At 38.5% G+C, this 15,908-nt stretch overlaps 1 protein-coding gene across 1 annotated transcript; it reads left to right on the top strand.

Moving 5' to 3' along the window:
- Positions 1 to 248: 248 nt before the first annotated feature.
- NUDT19 (nudix hydrolase 19) lies at positions 249 to 15,908 on the top strand. Its single transcript, XM_074293244.1, has 3 exons — positions 249 to 1,192; positions 7,277 to 7,484; positions 14,561 to 15,908. Exons 1-3 carry the CDS (start codon positions 518 to 520, stop codon positions 14,764 to 14,766), a joined length of 1,089 nt encoding a protein of 362 aa, XP_074149345.1. The 5' UTR covers positions 249 to 517; the 3' UTR covers positions 14,767 to 15,908.

Below are 15,908 nucleotides of genomic sequence, written 5' to 3'. Positions count from 1 at the left end.
ATCACAGAAGTTCAGAACAGGATTCAGAAAAGTAAGGTAATTTTGTAAATATATTAAATTTAATATACACTTAAAAACTACATAACAAAAGTTCAGTTTTATATGCAATTGCCTTTTTGTTCTCTGAATATTGAATTTTCCTATTTGTTGATCTTTGTCAAGTTCTTAAGAAGAAAAGCTAAAACCACTAACTGGAAGTTTCTAAGAACAGCTAATGAAAAATCGTTATATACCCCTTAGGCAGACAGGCAAGGTTTCCCTACCTAGTGTGACAAACGAAGAAGTGGCGCCGGGAGTCAATGTCACCCCCTGCTGGGGCACTGCGGTCCCTCCGCCAAGGTCAGGGGTCAGTGCCGTCCCGGCCTCCGGGGCCCGGGAGCCCCGCCTGGCGCAGCCGCCCGCCCCCTCCGTTAACCGCGAGCGAGTCGCGGAACGCCCTAACGGGGCGTGGGGAGGGAGCCCTGCGCACCGGGTGCCCCGTCAGCCCGAGCCGGGCCTGTTCCGCCTCGGGCCCGCCATGCAGGGCTCTCTGCGTCAGTGGCGCCGGGCCGCCACACTGCTACTGGCCGTGGGCCGTGCGCACCCCGGGCCGAGTCCGGCGGCCGCGGCCGAGGACTACGAAGTACTGCTGCTGCAGCGCACCCAGAGTAGCGGCTTCTTGCCCGGGGCCCACGTCTTCCCGGGGGGCGTCCTGGAAGCCGCGGACTGCTCGACCGACTGGCTCCCGGTCTTCCAGCCCCACCACGGCCCGCCAACCTTCGGCCTGCAACTGACCGGGCATCCCAGAGAAACCTACCCCGAAGTGGCCTTAGGGCCCCGACCTTATCCCCTGTCTCCCATCCCTGACGAAGTGGCCTTCCGCATCTGTGCCATCCGGGAAACCTTCGAGGAATCGGGGATCCTCCTGCTGCTCCCCACGGGTGTCCAGGCCCCGCGCCTGGCTCGGGCGCATGCGCCACCTGCCGACCTAGACGCCTGGAGGGCCAAGGTTCAGGAAGACCCTAACCAGTTCGTCCAGCTGTGCCAACGCCTCGGGTGCGCTCCCAACATCTGGGCCCTGAAAGAGTGGAGTAACTGGCTCACGCCGTTTGTAAGGAAGGGAGGGAGGCGCTTTGACACGAGGTTCTACGTCTGCTGCCTGCAGAGCAAACCCCACACCTTCCTGGACATGCAAGAAGCGATTAACTACGAGGTAAAGGGGAAACTCCTGGATGTGGCCTAGGAGCGCTGTAAAGGGGAGGGGTCCCCTTAAAGGAGAGCTTCTGAGCCTCCTAAACTCACCAAAAGCCCGGGAACGGTAGCGGGAACCCTGCACTGGGAGTTCCGAGTGTCACTGAGGACATACTTTCGCTTCCTGGGTCTCTTCCTCTTCTCGTCCTTAGAATAATAGTCCTTTATGCGTATATTTATTAGACTCATAGTTGTCATTCCCCTGTGTTTTGGGGATTGCAAGCTCCCCGATGGCAGCTTGGTGCAGAGGCAGGGGGCAGGCGTGGGAATCACCAGATCTGGGTTTAGAGCCTAATCCTTGACATCTAATTGCGGGGAACATTGACAAGTAAGCCACCAAATCTCTAAATGTCTGTTTCATGGTAAAGTTGGGGTAAGAATGGTTAATTACACCACCTACTCTACAAGCGCGGGGATGATAGAGAGCTGATAGCAGAACTAGGACTATCTGGCTCCCAGTCCGTCCTTGGCTGGCTCTGCGCCCCTCCACTAGGCACTCAGCACCGGGCCTGACTGCTTAGTAGGTGCTTAATAAACGTTTATTGCAGTGAATTGAGTCAGTGCTTTAACTGGGTGGAGCAGAGGAGGCTTTTAGGTGAAAAGAATTTATTTGAAACAATCTGCATATGGAATATCCGGTCAGAAAAATTCTTACAACAATCCTCGTACCCATTGCCTGGCACAGAGATATAATAATTGAGTCAATTCGGTGAACTTTTAAGATCTCTTTGAGCTCTAATTCAGAATGTACAATACATTGTAATTCAAACAACAAACAATCCTTGCCCTTGAGGATTTATTTTTCTATTGGAATGTTGCTACTCATTTGCAATTAAGAACTGTGCTAGGTTGGAGCTCTTGATGGAGCACTGAACTGGAGAAGGAAATGGCAAACCACTCTCTCCAGTATCTGCCAGAGCAGATATGACTGAAAAATTATGATAATACAAGGTAGGGCTCGTGAAATACAGATCCACTACAGTTTCCCAGGGTTGGAGGGCATATGAAAAGGAACAAGATGAGGCTGGAACCAAATAGGGCAATACTTTTGAGCAATGACCAGAGTTGGTAACTGATTAGATATGTGGAATGAGAGGCATCCACAAAAATCTGTCTGACCCTAAATGTGAACCTGGGAGATTGGAAGAATGGTGATGAATGTAGCAGAAAGAGGGATGGGTTTGAAGGGAAAGATAATGTAATCCCCTATCCAACTATGCCTCCTTTCCTCAGTGAAAACAAAGACTGATGAGGGAAGAACTTGCTCTGAGACCGTTGTTCAGGAGGGCAGAGTTTGAAGGCGATATTGTGACTGGGTGAGAGAAGGCATTCATTAGGGGTGCTCTATCTAGAAGCTAAGTGGTACAGTGTTGGGTCTGGAGTCAGGAAGACCTAAGGATTTCAAATGTAGATTCAGATATTTATTAGCGTCGTGTCCCTGTGCAAGTCACTTATTTTAGCTTTGTTTCAGTTTCCTCAGTTGTAAAATGGGAATCATAATAATGTCCATCTGCCAGGAATGTGAGGATCAAATGAGATAATTTTGTAAAGTGCTTAGCATAGTGCCTGGCATATAGTAGGTGCTATATAATAGGGCTTCTCTAACTTTTCCACTAGTGACCCCTTTTTGCCCGAGAAATTTTATATGACTCCAGGTATATAAACTAGGTATACAAATCAAAGACATACTGATTCAAATGTGGAATCATAATTTCATGACCCCCACATTCAGTTACACGACCCCATATAGTTCTGTGATCTTCCATTTTAGAAGCTCTGCTTTATATACGTTGGCTATGCTGCTGCTGCTGCTGCTGCTTCTGTAGGTTAGCTTAGAGTCCCATCAGAATATTTCCTGCCACGGCTGTGAAGTCTCCCTCACTTAAATCCAGTTCACCTTCCTGATGGGCCTCTTCCAGACCAAAGAACAAGCAGCAACAGATGCACTTAACCTTTGCCAATCTACTCAACTACTTTACTATCGTTCATAATAGACTCAGTATTTGTGGGAGAGAAAATGAAGTTAAACCAGTATAACTGGTCTCATAGTCTTCAGGGATGTCTTCATCCCTGAAAACATATTCACCTTGATTCTCCTGAAATTTAACTTTCAATGCAAAGTCCTCTGTGGTCATAGAGGCAAAAATAACTTTCTATCCCAGAACTTGTTGATTGATCAATTGAACACAAGATCTTTTGAGAAAATATAGCATTACCTAGCTTTGAGAAGAAAAAAGACTGTGTCCCATACAATGAATAGAAGAAACTACTTACAGATTCTCTGTGGTAGCCAGGCTCCCTGTGCAAAACTACAGGTAACAGCAGCTGGCATGCATCAACATGGGCAGAATGGAATAATGGATAGAGAGCTGGCATGTCATGGTATCACCTCCCTGACGTCATGGTCTTCTTCCAGAATGAAGGAAAAATAAGTGAATAGGAGCAGGGGCTGTCCCTCTGGGGACCCAACTGGAACTAGCCATCTGAGCGATACAGCTCTTCCTTCCTCTTTCCCTTTGCTCTTTTCTCCTTTCTCCTTTCCCCTCTTCTTTCGCCTCTTTTCCTTCTTCTTTCTTTTCCCTTTCTTCTGTTCACATAAAGTATTATACCCTTATCTACAGATGGTCTACCCAAAGTAACATACATTTTGATTGCTGAAACCTTACAAGATTTCTTTGAATTCATGGGATTAGACTTAAACTCACATCACAAAAGCTCTCATTAGTTGATTGCAGTAGGTGCCAGATCTAGTCCTACTTGGTCATCCTTTGGGCTCAGATTGTCTCAGAGTAAATGTAGAACAGCAATTATTTCTCTTTTAGTCCCTGCAGGTCTCCCCTCCCTTACTGGGGTGTGTGTGTGTGTGTGTGTGTGTGTGTGTGTGTGTGTGTGTGTGTGTGTGTGTGTGTAAAATGTGTGTAAATGTTTTGACTAGGTAAAAGAGGCTGTTCTCTGCCTTATTTCTTATCTAACCTTAATCTCAGTCAAACTGAGACCTTTTAAAGATCTTAGCTTTAAAAAGCCACCTCCTGTTGTCTGGTTTCTATATCTTGCCACTAGTGAAAATTCCAGATGACTCCAGAGAAAAAAAGGCCAGGGGGCTCTCCTAGCCCTCCCTCACTTAAATCCAGTTTACTTGCACCTTGGCAGTCATGGTCCAACATCAACAACAACAAAGGAATTAATACTTCAGTGATTGTTTATTGCCAGTAAAATAAAGATTTTTGAATAGAGTAGTGACACTGCTATATCTATGCATAAATGTCATTCTGATGGCATCATGGATTGAAGGGGAACCATAGGAAGACTATTGTAATCCAAGGTGAGTAGTAATGAAGGCATTAGTTATAGGTGGGTAATTTTAAAAGGAGTAGAAACAAAAGGACCTTTCAGTTATTATTGATTCTTGCCTACAAAAGATAAAGATTAGTGGTCTATCATTTTGAGGTTTTAAGTGATTTAAGTTTGCATAGTGTTTTACTTACAACATGTCCAATTGTCTCTTGAAAGTTTCAGGTAGAATGTCTTGTAGGCATCTTAAACTCAATATATCCAAACTGTTGCCTCCAACATGAATCTTTTCTAAGTATACTGGATCTGTCTCTGTTGATTTTCCCTTTAGTGCCACTTCTTCCTTTTCTATTAGCCTATCCAAGAATGGATGATGGCTTCCAAGGGTAGACAGCTGTACTTAGTCTTTGGTGGTAAAAACAATTTAACATAAATCTTTGTAGAACTTTCCCATTTTTCTTGTTTATTATATTTATTCAATTTTCATCCATAAATGTCTTACATATGACTTTGCTTAGTTAAATGTCTCACTAGGCTTCCTTTTAAATTGTTTTATTCTCTATTTCTTCTTTCTTCTTTATGAGGCAGTATTGCTCAGAATATTCTTTTATCATTCTTGGTAAGAGTTTACAAATAGGTTTATATTCCAAACAGGAATTTCCTTTGCTATCTATCTCTGCTTAGCAGATAAATCAAACGTTTTCTGTTAAAATGCTTTTTAGGTTCTTCAGCTCTCCTTTTTATCACAAATGCTCAGTGTTGATATAATCTCTAGCCTATTTTATTCCACTTTTCTGCTATCAATAACTTGTCTAAATAGGTATGAGTTTATTTGTTTCATTTATATGTCTCATGTTTTTATCATTAGTATTCTTCTATCAACTTTATACTAATTTGCCCATTTCCAAAGTAAAGATAAAAAAGATGAGCATGGATGACTTCCACATCAACAATAGTCTTTTTCTGTCTGTTAAAATAGAAATGTTCAGGTTTTTGGGGTTTTTTCCCCCTGATGTTAATCAGTTCTTGTCATGTCTAGTATTAGTTCTTTTCTTGAAGAAAGTATTCAAGATATAGAGGTATAAGACTTCTGGGTAATCTACATGTATTTTACTCCATTCTTTGCTTAAACTTTTTCTTCAGGTTTAAAATAATAACTTCTGTTTTCTTCTTTGGCCATTCTGTTTCTATTGTTTGTCTCTATTCCATGCTTTACTCCTGTAGTCATTCTCTGTTATGTAGCCTACTTTCCATTTCTCTACATTTCTTTTGAAAAAATAATTAAATTGTTTCTGTGTATCTACACTTGCCTACTTAGAATTTAATTTTTGAGCATCTCCCATCCCTTCCACTTGATTTTCATTATAGAATTTTAGTCTATAGGATCTTACACATTTTTCCTCTGAATACTTTGAAATCTGCTTTACCAAAATCCAAGGTTCATATCAGACTGTTTTTCCTCTTCTATTATACATTCAGGCTGGAGTGATCACTTTCTTCTAAGGTTCCCATCCTTTCTACCTCAGTGATCATTTCCACCATGTAAGTGGAATGTTAGATACAGAATTGAATTTTCCTTTACTTATTCCTGCATCTTTTGAAGAAGGAAACTATCATTAAGGAACTATCACTGACACATTAGCTAAGACTTAGCTCTGCTAAGAGCTCCAATATCTATATGGAAGGAGAAGGGACACTTGAGATGTCCAGTAGTCTGAAAGTCAGTTGAGAGGTTTGAGATGAATAAGTAGATTTGTGAATTATCAGCATAGGGATAATAATTGGAACCAAGAAAGCTAGTCAGATAACCAAATGAAATAGTATAGAGGTAGGAGAGGGCCCAGGACAGAGCCCTGTGAGATGGCCATTAGTTGTTGTAACTTGGATAAAGACTGAGCAAAGGAGCCTGAGCAGGAATGGTCTAATGATACTGGCCTCTAGCACATAATACTCCATCTCCCAACTCTTTGAGTTTCCTATTTGTTTCCCTTCTCATCTCTGCCTTCTGGTTTCTGTGGCAAGCCAAAGTAGAGTACCACCATGGAAACCTATAGGAAGAGGAGTTATGTATAATGAGCATAGAAAGGTTGAGTTGGGCCAGGTTATAAAGGACTTTAAAAGCCAAAAAAGAGAAATTTTATTTTTATTTTAGAAGCAACAGGAAGCCACTGGAATTTTTTGAGTAGGGGAGTCAGATCTTGTATGCAGCAGAATGGAAAAAGACTTGAAACAAGAAGCCCAATTAGGAATAGTTTAAGAAAATGATGGGGGGCAGCTAGGTGGCGCAATGGATAGAGCACCAGCCCTGAATTCAGGAGGACCTGAGTTCAAATCTGATCTCAGACACTTAACACTTCCTAGCTGTGTGACCCTGGGCAAGTCACTTAATCCCAGCCTGAGGGGAAAAAAAAAAAGAAAGAAAATGATGGGCAGTGATGAGGACCTGGATTAAGGTAGTAACTTTGTAAATAGAGATACAAAAAATATTAAGGTAGAAATGTTAAGATCTGTTAGTTATATATAGTAAGGGAGAATGAAGTATCAAAAAATGATGTTGAAAATACAAAACTGGAGGACTGGAAGATTCCAGAGAAATAAGAAAGTTCAATGGAGGGGTGGGGCTAGATGGGAAGATGAGTTCTGTGATGAGTTCTGTTTTGAACAGAAAAAGCACAAAAAAATTTTGCCTTGTATCCCTTTCCTGTGTCTGAGTGGCTACTTTTGACTTTTAGAAACTGACTTTTGTCTTTCACAGTGGATAACTCCAACAGAAGCAACAAAAAAATTTGCATTTGAAGAAATATGGTTGGCACCTCCTCAGTTCTATGAGATGAGAAGACTTGTAAACTTTGCTTCTTTATCAGATTTGCACGGATTTTGTTTAGACCGGAATTCAGAAGGATGTGAAAGATGGTTGCCAATTACATTGCTAACTCTAGATGGAGCAATGCAGCTTTTACCAGGTAAATTGATCAATTTAAAATATTTTTATTAGAATCAGTGTAAATTATTAGCTTTGCACAATACAATTTAATGAAGTGCAAATTCTGCTCAATGTCCTATTGGACATTGTTTGGAGAATAAATTAAGGCCAAATACCTTATTATGTTACTAAAATTTCATTTTATACTTTGATTTAATCAATTAATGTTAATTAGCTTATACAAAAGGATAATGACATATAATACATCTATGCAGCTAAGTGACTCAGTGACGTATAATACATATATGCAGTTAAGTGATTTAATGGATAGAGAGCATTGGGCCCAGAGTCAGGAAGACCAGAATTCATATCTGGCCCTAAACACTTACTAGGTGTGTGACCCTTGGGAAAGTCACTTAACTTATTTCAGTTTTCTCATCTGTAAAATGAACTGGAGAAGAAAATGACAAACCACTCTAATAAATTTGCCAAGAAAACCTCGAATGAGGTCAACAAAGAGTAGACATGACTGAAATGACCCAATAACATGTATTAAGAAGATACAGTGAGACAAAGATTACAAAACATTTTCTCATACAAATATTTCATCTAAGATCTATCATTTCATTCTCTAAGAGGAGTGGGCTCATACTAAAGTATTCACCCCACCCAACTCACTTCCACGAGTGGGATAACTGATGGTTGAATCTTTATCTGTTACCACCAATGGGCTGTCACACAGGTCACTTTTTAGGGCCTCAGTTGCTGTACTTTCCACATGCTCAGCACCTCCCACAAATCCTCATATGATCTTCAGCTGTTGAATGTCTGCTGCTTGTTATCTCCAGTACTGTACCTAAAACCAAGAAGAATAGACATTCATTTATTCAGTAAACATTTATTAAGCATTTACTGTGTCCCAAGGCAGTGGATGCAAAATGAGGCAAAAAAAACAGTCTCTGCTCTCAAAAAGGTAAGTGTTATGGGGAGATACAACATTCAAACAAATATATGCAGAGCAAACTATAAGGATAAATAGGAGCTAATTAAAAGAGGGAAGGCACTGGAATTAAGAGGGTTGGGGAAAGGCCTTCTGTAGAAGGTGGAATTTTAGCTGTGACTTAAAGGAAGGCAGGGAGGTCAACTGTCCTAGCAGAAAAGAGAGAATGTTTCAGGCATGAGAGGTAGCCAGAGAAAATCCCAGAGCCAAGAAATGCAACGTCTTGTGCAAGGAACAGCTGAGAGGCCAGTGTTATTAGATCAAAGAGCACACGTTGGGAAATAAGGTATAAGAAGACTGGAAAGGGAGGAGGGAGCTCGGTTATAAAAGGCTTTGAATGGCAGAGAATTTTGTATTTGCTCCCACAGGCAGTTGGAAGCCTCATGAGTTTTTTGAGTGGGAAGAGGGAAAGTGACATAATCAGACCAGGATTTTAGGACCACCATTTTAGTGGCTGAATGAAAATTGGATTGCAGACCCAAGGCAGGCAGATCCCCAGCAGGCTCTGACAGGAATCCAGAAGGGCCTGCACCAGAGAGGCGGCAGGAGAGGAGAGGGCCTGTTTGAGCAGTGTTATGGAGACAAAATCACATGCCTTGGCCTGGGTATTGGGTGTGAGAGCTGGCAAGGACTCCAGGAAGACTTCTGTATTAGGAGCCTGAGGGACCAAGAGCATGGTCTTGCCTTTTATAGTAATGGAGAAGAGGGCAAGGGGTTTAGGGGTAAAAGTAATGGATTGTTTTGGACATGATGACTTTAAGATTTACATGACATCCAGTGTGCAATATCTGAAAGCACTTGGGACATGGGAGATGGGAGGTCAGCAGAGAGGCTGGGGCAGAGTAGATTTCAGAATCATCAGCAGAAAGATGGCAGTTAAACCCATGGGACCTGATGAGGTCACCAAATGAACTAAGGCAGAGGAAGAAGAAAAGGGCCAAGGGTAGAACCCTGAAAGACAGTGATGGTTACAGGTCATGATAAGAGAGGGCTCCAGCAAAGGAGATCGACACAGCAGTCAGGTAGGAGAAGAAGCAGGGAGAGTGATATCCTGAACACCCAGAAAGAAAGGTGTATCAAGGAAGAGAAAGGATCACTGGTGGTCCGGGCTATAGAGAGGTCAGTTGAGAGAAGACCATTGGACCAGACAACTTGGAAATTAATGGTTAACGTTAGAGCAGTTTTAATGGATGATAAGGTTAGCAGCCAGAATGTAGTGAAGAAAGTGAGAGGAAAGAAAGTGGAGCACCTGTTTTGGACTGCCTTTTTGAGAAGTTCAGCTACAAAGAACAGAATAGTTAAGGGAGGCAGAAGCAACAGCAATCATGTGCTCCCAGGACACATACCGGTAGTCCTGATGGAATGGTAAAAGCCTTAGGTTTCTCTCCCAACAAAAAGTTTATTCGGTTCATTCAGAATAATCAGAAAAGAAACAGTAAGAAGTTCCCTTTAGATGTTTATTATCTTTTGAATATATCCTACTTCTGGTTCATTATTCAATCAAAAGTCCATCTCTTTTGCTACAATTAGTGGACTGGAACCAGTTATAGAACATCTACTTACAGCACATGTTCAAAAATCCAAATTGGTATTATATCAACTGGATATAATAGACATGCTAATAAAGATTAGGCTTATTGGCCATTGTCTGTGGCTACTTTTGAACATTATATTTTTAAAAATGCTCAGTTATTAGTCTTTTTTTTTTTTTTGTATCACTATCAGTATCCATCAACTTTACTACCTCCATTAGAGACCCTCCCTTATAATCAATAAGAATAGTCAAGTAAATTGCATATCTCATTCTTCAACTCTAATCCTCTCTGCCAAGAAGTGGGAAGTAGACTTCAGAGTCTGTCTTTTGAATTTTGGTCACTATGTAATTGCTGTGGTTTTGATCATTACTCTACTTCAGTTCATACACATTTTCCCAGGTTTTCCTGAATTTGTCTCATCATTTTTTACAATAAAATAACATTTATATGTAACATTTTGTTCAACCCTTCTCTAATTGTTGTGAGAACTGTATTTCCTTGATACAATTTGTTTACAATTCCCTTTTACAAAAGAGCTTACACTTTCCAACTTTTCTTTTTGTCAGGGCCAACATCATCCAATTTGTCTGCCCTGTTAATATCTTCGAGACTGTTTCCCTCCTCTAATACACATATCATTCTTTATTGTGCATTACGGTTGTTTATAATATGTCTTTTAGAAATAGTGTGACAATGGATGAGGATTGGCCTTGAGATTAGGAACATTTGGATCTAAATCCTGCCATTGACATATAATGTTATTGTGAGCAAGTCACTTAACTTTTCAGTGTTACAACCAGCTCTCCAAAGTACAAATCATAGGGTTGTATAGCTAGAACTGAACATAACTGTGAGGCCTTCTAGTCAAATCTATTCATTTTATAGACCAATTTCTATTACCATCTGCTTTGGTGGAAGGAGTTTACAATAGTAGTGAAATCAGAAATCCAGATCAAAAGGAAAAAGATTAGTTATGTATGCCATCTCTCTATTTCATAGGGTGACATGTTCCATTAAGGCTTTGTGTATCTACCAACCTAGAAAATAAGGCTCTACACAGAATTAGTGCTTAATAAATATTGATAGAATTGAATTGCGGAACAATCCAGGGCAGTGATGACACCAGACAGGATCAAGGATTTTGCACTTCTTGTCTCTTTCACTTGAAAGGACTAGGGGGTGCTGGGATGGAGGGAAAGAAGAAGAGACATAGCAGTCATAGTCAGTGCTAGGATAAAGAGAATGTGACCCAGAAATGCTTATCTAGAAAGTTATATCTTATGGACATATGTAAATATTTTGTCATTTTTCTGTTTATGTGAGTAAAATGTTGCACATTTGTCATTTTTTTTTTTATTCATTTTTCCAAATTATCCCCTTCCTCCCTCCACTCCCTCCCCCCGATGGCAGGTAATCCCATACATTTTACATGTGTTACAATATAACCTAGATACACAATATATGTGTGTAAATACCATTTTCTTGTTGCACATTAATTATTAGCTTCCGAAGGTATAAGTAACCTGGGTAGATAGACAGTAGTGCTAACAATTTACATTCGCTTCCCATGTTCCTTCTCTGGGTATAGTTATTTTTGTCCATCATTGATCAACTGGAAGTGAGTTGAATCTTCTTTAGCACATTTGTCATTTTAAAATTAATAGCTATATTTTTCTAACCCTCAGAATAGAGATTAGTCTAAACCTATGTAAGCCAATTTTGCTATTTTTACTTATTGAATTAGCTTTATAAAAGTGCCATATATTTTCATAACTTTTTTTTTAATTTTGGGATTTATACTTTTATAGGACTTTTTACTATTTTATATTTTTTACCTGTCATTTCATATTAGATGATAAACTTCCAATCTTAGAAGCTGGGTCTTAGATATATTTGTGATTTCCTAACATGGGACTTTGTAGGTAGTGGATTCTCACGTTTTTGTGGAATGAATGAATGAATAAATACACAAATCACAGAACCTGACAGCATCTTTCATTTAAAAACCAAAACATGTCGATACTGCCTAAGAGAGGAAAGATGGTACAATGGCTAGAGAGTTGGCTCTATCTGGAAGATCTGGATTCAAGATCCACCTCTGACAAGTGCTGACTCTTTGGTTCTGGACAAGTCACTTAATTCTATTTGTGCTGCAAGCACATCTTTAAGATTAAATTACATGCTGGAAAAATTGGAAAGTAGTATGGCAGAAACTAATCATTGACCAACACTTAAGACACTGTATTGAGAAAAGGTCAAAATTGGTTCATGATTTAGACATAAATGGTGATTCTCTAAGCAAATTAGGAGAACAAGTGATAGTGTACCTCTCAGATCTGTGGAGAAGGAAAGAATTTATGGCCAAAAAAGAACTAGAAAATATTATGATATACAAAACAGAGATTTTTTTTATTATATTAAATTTAAAAGATTTTAAACAAAAACCAACACAGCCAAGATTAAAAGAGAAGCAGAAAAATGGAGGAAATTTTTTATATTCAAGGTTTTGATAAAATTACATTTATTTCTTTTTTAAAAAATTATTTTTTATTATCAAAACATATACATGGATAATTTTCAATATTCATCTTTGCAAAACCTTGTGTTCCAATTTTTTCCCTTTATTACCTCTACTTCCTCCCCTGGACAGCAAATAATCCAATATATATGTTATTAAACATGTACAATTCTTCTGTACATATTTCCATAAATACTATGCTGCACAAGAAAAATCAGATCAAAAAGGAAGAAAATGAGAAAGAAAACAAAATGCAAGCAAACAACAAAAAAGTGACATTACTATGTTGTGATCCACACTCAGTCCCCACAGTCCTCTCTCTGGGAGTAGATGGCTCTTTTCATCACAAAACCATTGGAACTGGCCTGAATATCTCACTGTTGAAGAGAGCCACGTCCATCAAAATTGATCATCATATAGTCTTGTTGCTGTGTATAATGATCTCCTGGTCCTGCTCATTTCACTCATCATCAATTCATGTAAGTCTCTCCAGGCCTTTCTGAAATCATCCTGCTGATCATTTCTTCTAGAACAATAATATTCCATAACATTTATATACCACAACTTATTCAGCCATTCCCTAACTGATGGGCATCCACTCAGTTTCCAGTTTATTGCCACTACAAAAAAAGGCTGCCACATTTTTGTATATGTGGGTCCTTTTAGAGGGCTTTTATGATCTTTTTTTTTAAAGGCCTCATTTCTAAAACATATAGAGAATTGACTCAAATTTATAATAATACAAGCCATTCTCCAATTGATAAATAGTCAAAGGATATGAACAATTTTCAGACAAAAAATTAAAACCATTTCTAGTCACATGAAAAAGTTCTCCAAATTACTGTTGATCAAAGAAATGCAAGTTAAGACAACTCTGAGGTGACACTACGTACTTCTCAGATTGGCTAAGATGACAGGAAAAGATAATGATGAATGTTGGAGGGGATGTGGGAAAACTGGGACACTGATGCATTGTTGATGGAATTGTGAAAGGATCCAGCCATTCTGGAGAGCAGTTTGGAACTATGCCCAAAGAGTTATCAAATTGTACATACCCTTTGTGTCTCTACTGGGTTTGTATCCCAAGAGATTTTAAAGGAGAGAAAGGAACCCACATGGACAAAAATGTTTGTGGCAGCCCTTTTTGTAGTGGCAAGAAACTGGAAACTGAATGGATGCTCATCAATTGGAGAATGGCTGAATAAATTATAATATATGAATGTTATGGAATATTACTGTTTTGTAAGAAATGACCAGCAGGATGAATACAGAGAGGCCTGGAGAGACTTACATGAACTGATGCTGAGTGAAATGAGCAGAACCAGGAGATCATTGTGCATGGCAACAAGACTATACAACGATCAATTCTGACTGATATGTCTCTCTTCAACAGTGAGATGATTCAGGCCAGTTCTAATAGTGTTGTCATGGAGAGAGCCATCTACATACAGAGAAAAAACTTTGGGGACTTACTGTGGATCACAATATAGTATTTTCACCTTTTTTTTTTTTTTTTTTGGTTATTTGCTTGTCTCTTTTTTTCCTCTCAAATTTTGTCCTTTTTGATCTGATTTTTCTTGTGTAATATGGTACAAGTGGAAATATGTATAGTAGAATCACACAAGTTTAATATATATTGGATCACTTGATGTCTAAGGGAGAGGGAGAGAGAATAAAGGAAAAAAATTTGGAACACAAGGTTGCATGTATTTTGAAAAGAAAAACAACAACAACAACAACAACAACAACAACAAAAAACAACTAAATTACAAATCTCCCAAGTGTTTTTTGCTGGGAGCTTCCTATAGTGATGAAATAATTGGCCATTAATTGAAAACTTGGTAAGAAATGTTAAGAGAAAGTCATGGGAAAAGTTTTTAAATTTCACCCCCAAATTTATAGCATTTGCTGCTTGATAAAAATTGGAATTTTCTTTTAACTTGAACTGTAAATTTAAAATTTTCCTATTTATATTTTTTCTTGTAACAGTTCAACTTTTATTGATAGCTTGAAATGCTTTGTGACATAATACCTTATATAATTAAAATTTTAATACTTTTCAGGAGATGAACTATACCATGAAGACAAAGAATTTTTAGAAAAGAATTTATCAATCAGCAAAAAGACTGAAGAAATCATGGGAAAAGGAAGAAACTTTCACAGAATAGTGTTACACAGCCGTTATCTTTATAGTATCCATGTGACTATTCAGCCAAAATATAAACATATATATCCAGAGAACTTCTTAGGATTTAAGAGCCATTTATAGTTTGCTGCTTGTTTAAAATTATATTTTCAGAAATAGAAAGTTTGTACTGATGAAAAAATGGGTATTGGCAATCTCATAAACTTAAGAAATTAGAATCCAGTAATGGTAAATTGCCATCTTTTTGCAAGTTTACCTTTTAAGTACTTTTGTCTATTTCCTTCTGAAAATTCTATAGTGTGCCATAACTGATTAATATTAGCTATGTGACAAATTTCTTCTGTCAGTATGTTAAGGATGATTTCCTCCTTGAGATCCATTTGTTATTTAAGAGATAAAGTTTGTGTCTGAGGATGAAATTCAGATAAGCCTAGTCTACAGTTACACAGCTAGGAAATATAAGAGGCAAAATTTGAACCCAGAACTTCCTGACTCCCAAGACAACCAAATAATTAAAAAGGAAAAAAAAGCTTGTCATTTCTTTATTCCTAAAAAAGTTTAAATCAAAACAAGCACAGATCATCCTTGTTCTTCTGAATGACCATTGTGCTGCTATTAACATTTTAAGAGTGTTGGGTAAGTTGAAATGAACTCATTTCAGGGACACTAAAGTATCTTACCATGGTCATGGGCCACCATAATCTATCTTTTAGCTGGAACCAATGCAAAGTTGTCAAATGGATACAAAGGCCCTCACAAAAATGGGAAAAGAATGCTAGTTATTGCTTCATGTATTGTTGGTTCTTTGTATTAAACATGTCCCCAGCCTAGATGGACAGTAAAACTGTTTTAAGACCAAATGTGGTTTAATTTTTTTTTCCTAGTAATCCTCAAATTGTGAAATGTGTTGTAGTTAACATTAAGGTATTTTAAAACAATATACCAGTATTTATAAATTTTAATTTTTTAAATGTTATTTTATTTCAAAATAATGAGGTATACTAAGGCACATGAGTTCTAGAATAATTTATTTTGTAATGATAACTATTAATTTTATCTTTACATACATTTTCCTTTATAATTCATTAAATTTGTCTGCATTAAGTTTATCTGACTTGAATTATATGTTTATGTAGAATGATGTTCTTTGATAAAAGTTTGGAACCTGTGGTTAGAACACTGGCTCAACATTTTAGTTTCAAAACTGTCCTGCTTGTCTGAGTCTCCTGAATTTTTTTCTGTACAGTAAAAAAAAATTGGCTTCA

Source organism: Sminthopsis crassicaudata, chromosome 2 (genome assembly GCF_048593235.1).
Source record: "Sminthopsis crassicaudata isolate SCR6 chromosome 2, ASM4859323v1, whole genome shotgun sequence".
Lineage (NCBI taxonomy): Eukaryota > Metazoa > Chordata > Mammalia > Dasyuromorphia > Dasyuridae > Sminthopsis > Sminthopsis crassicaudata.
The sequence above is the reverse complement of the archived record's forward strand: the minus strand, read 5'-3'. Positions and strand labels throughout refer to the sequence as shown.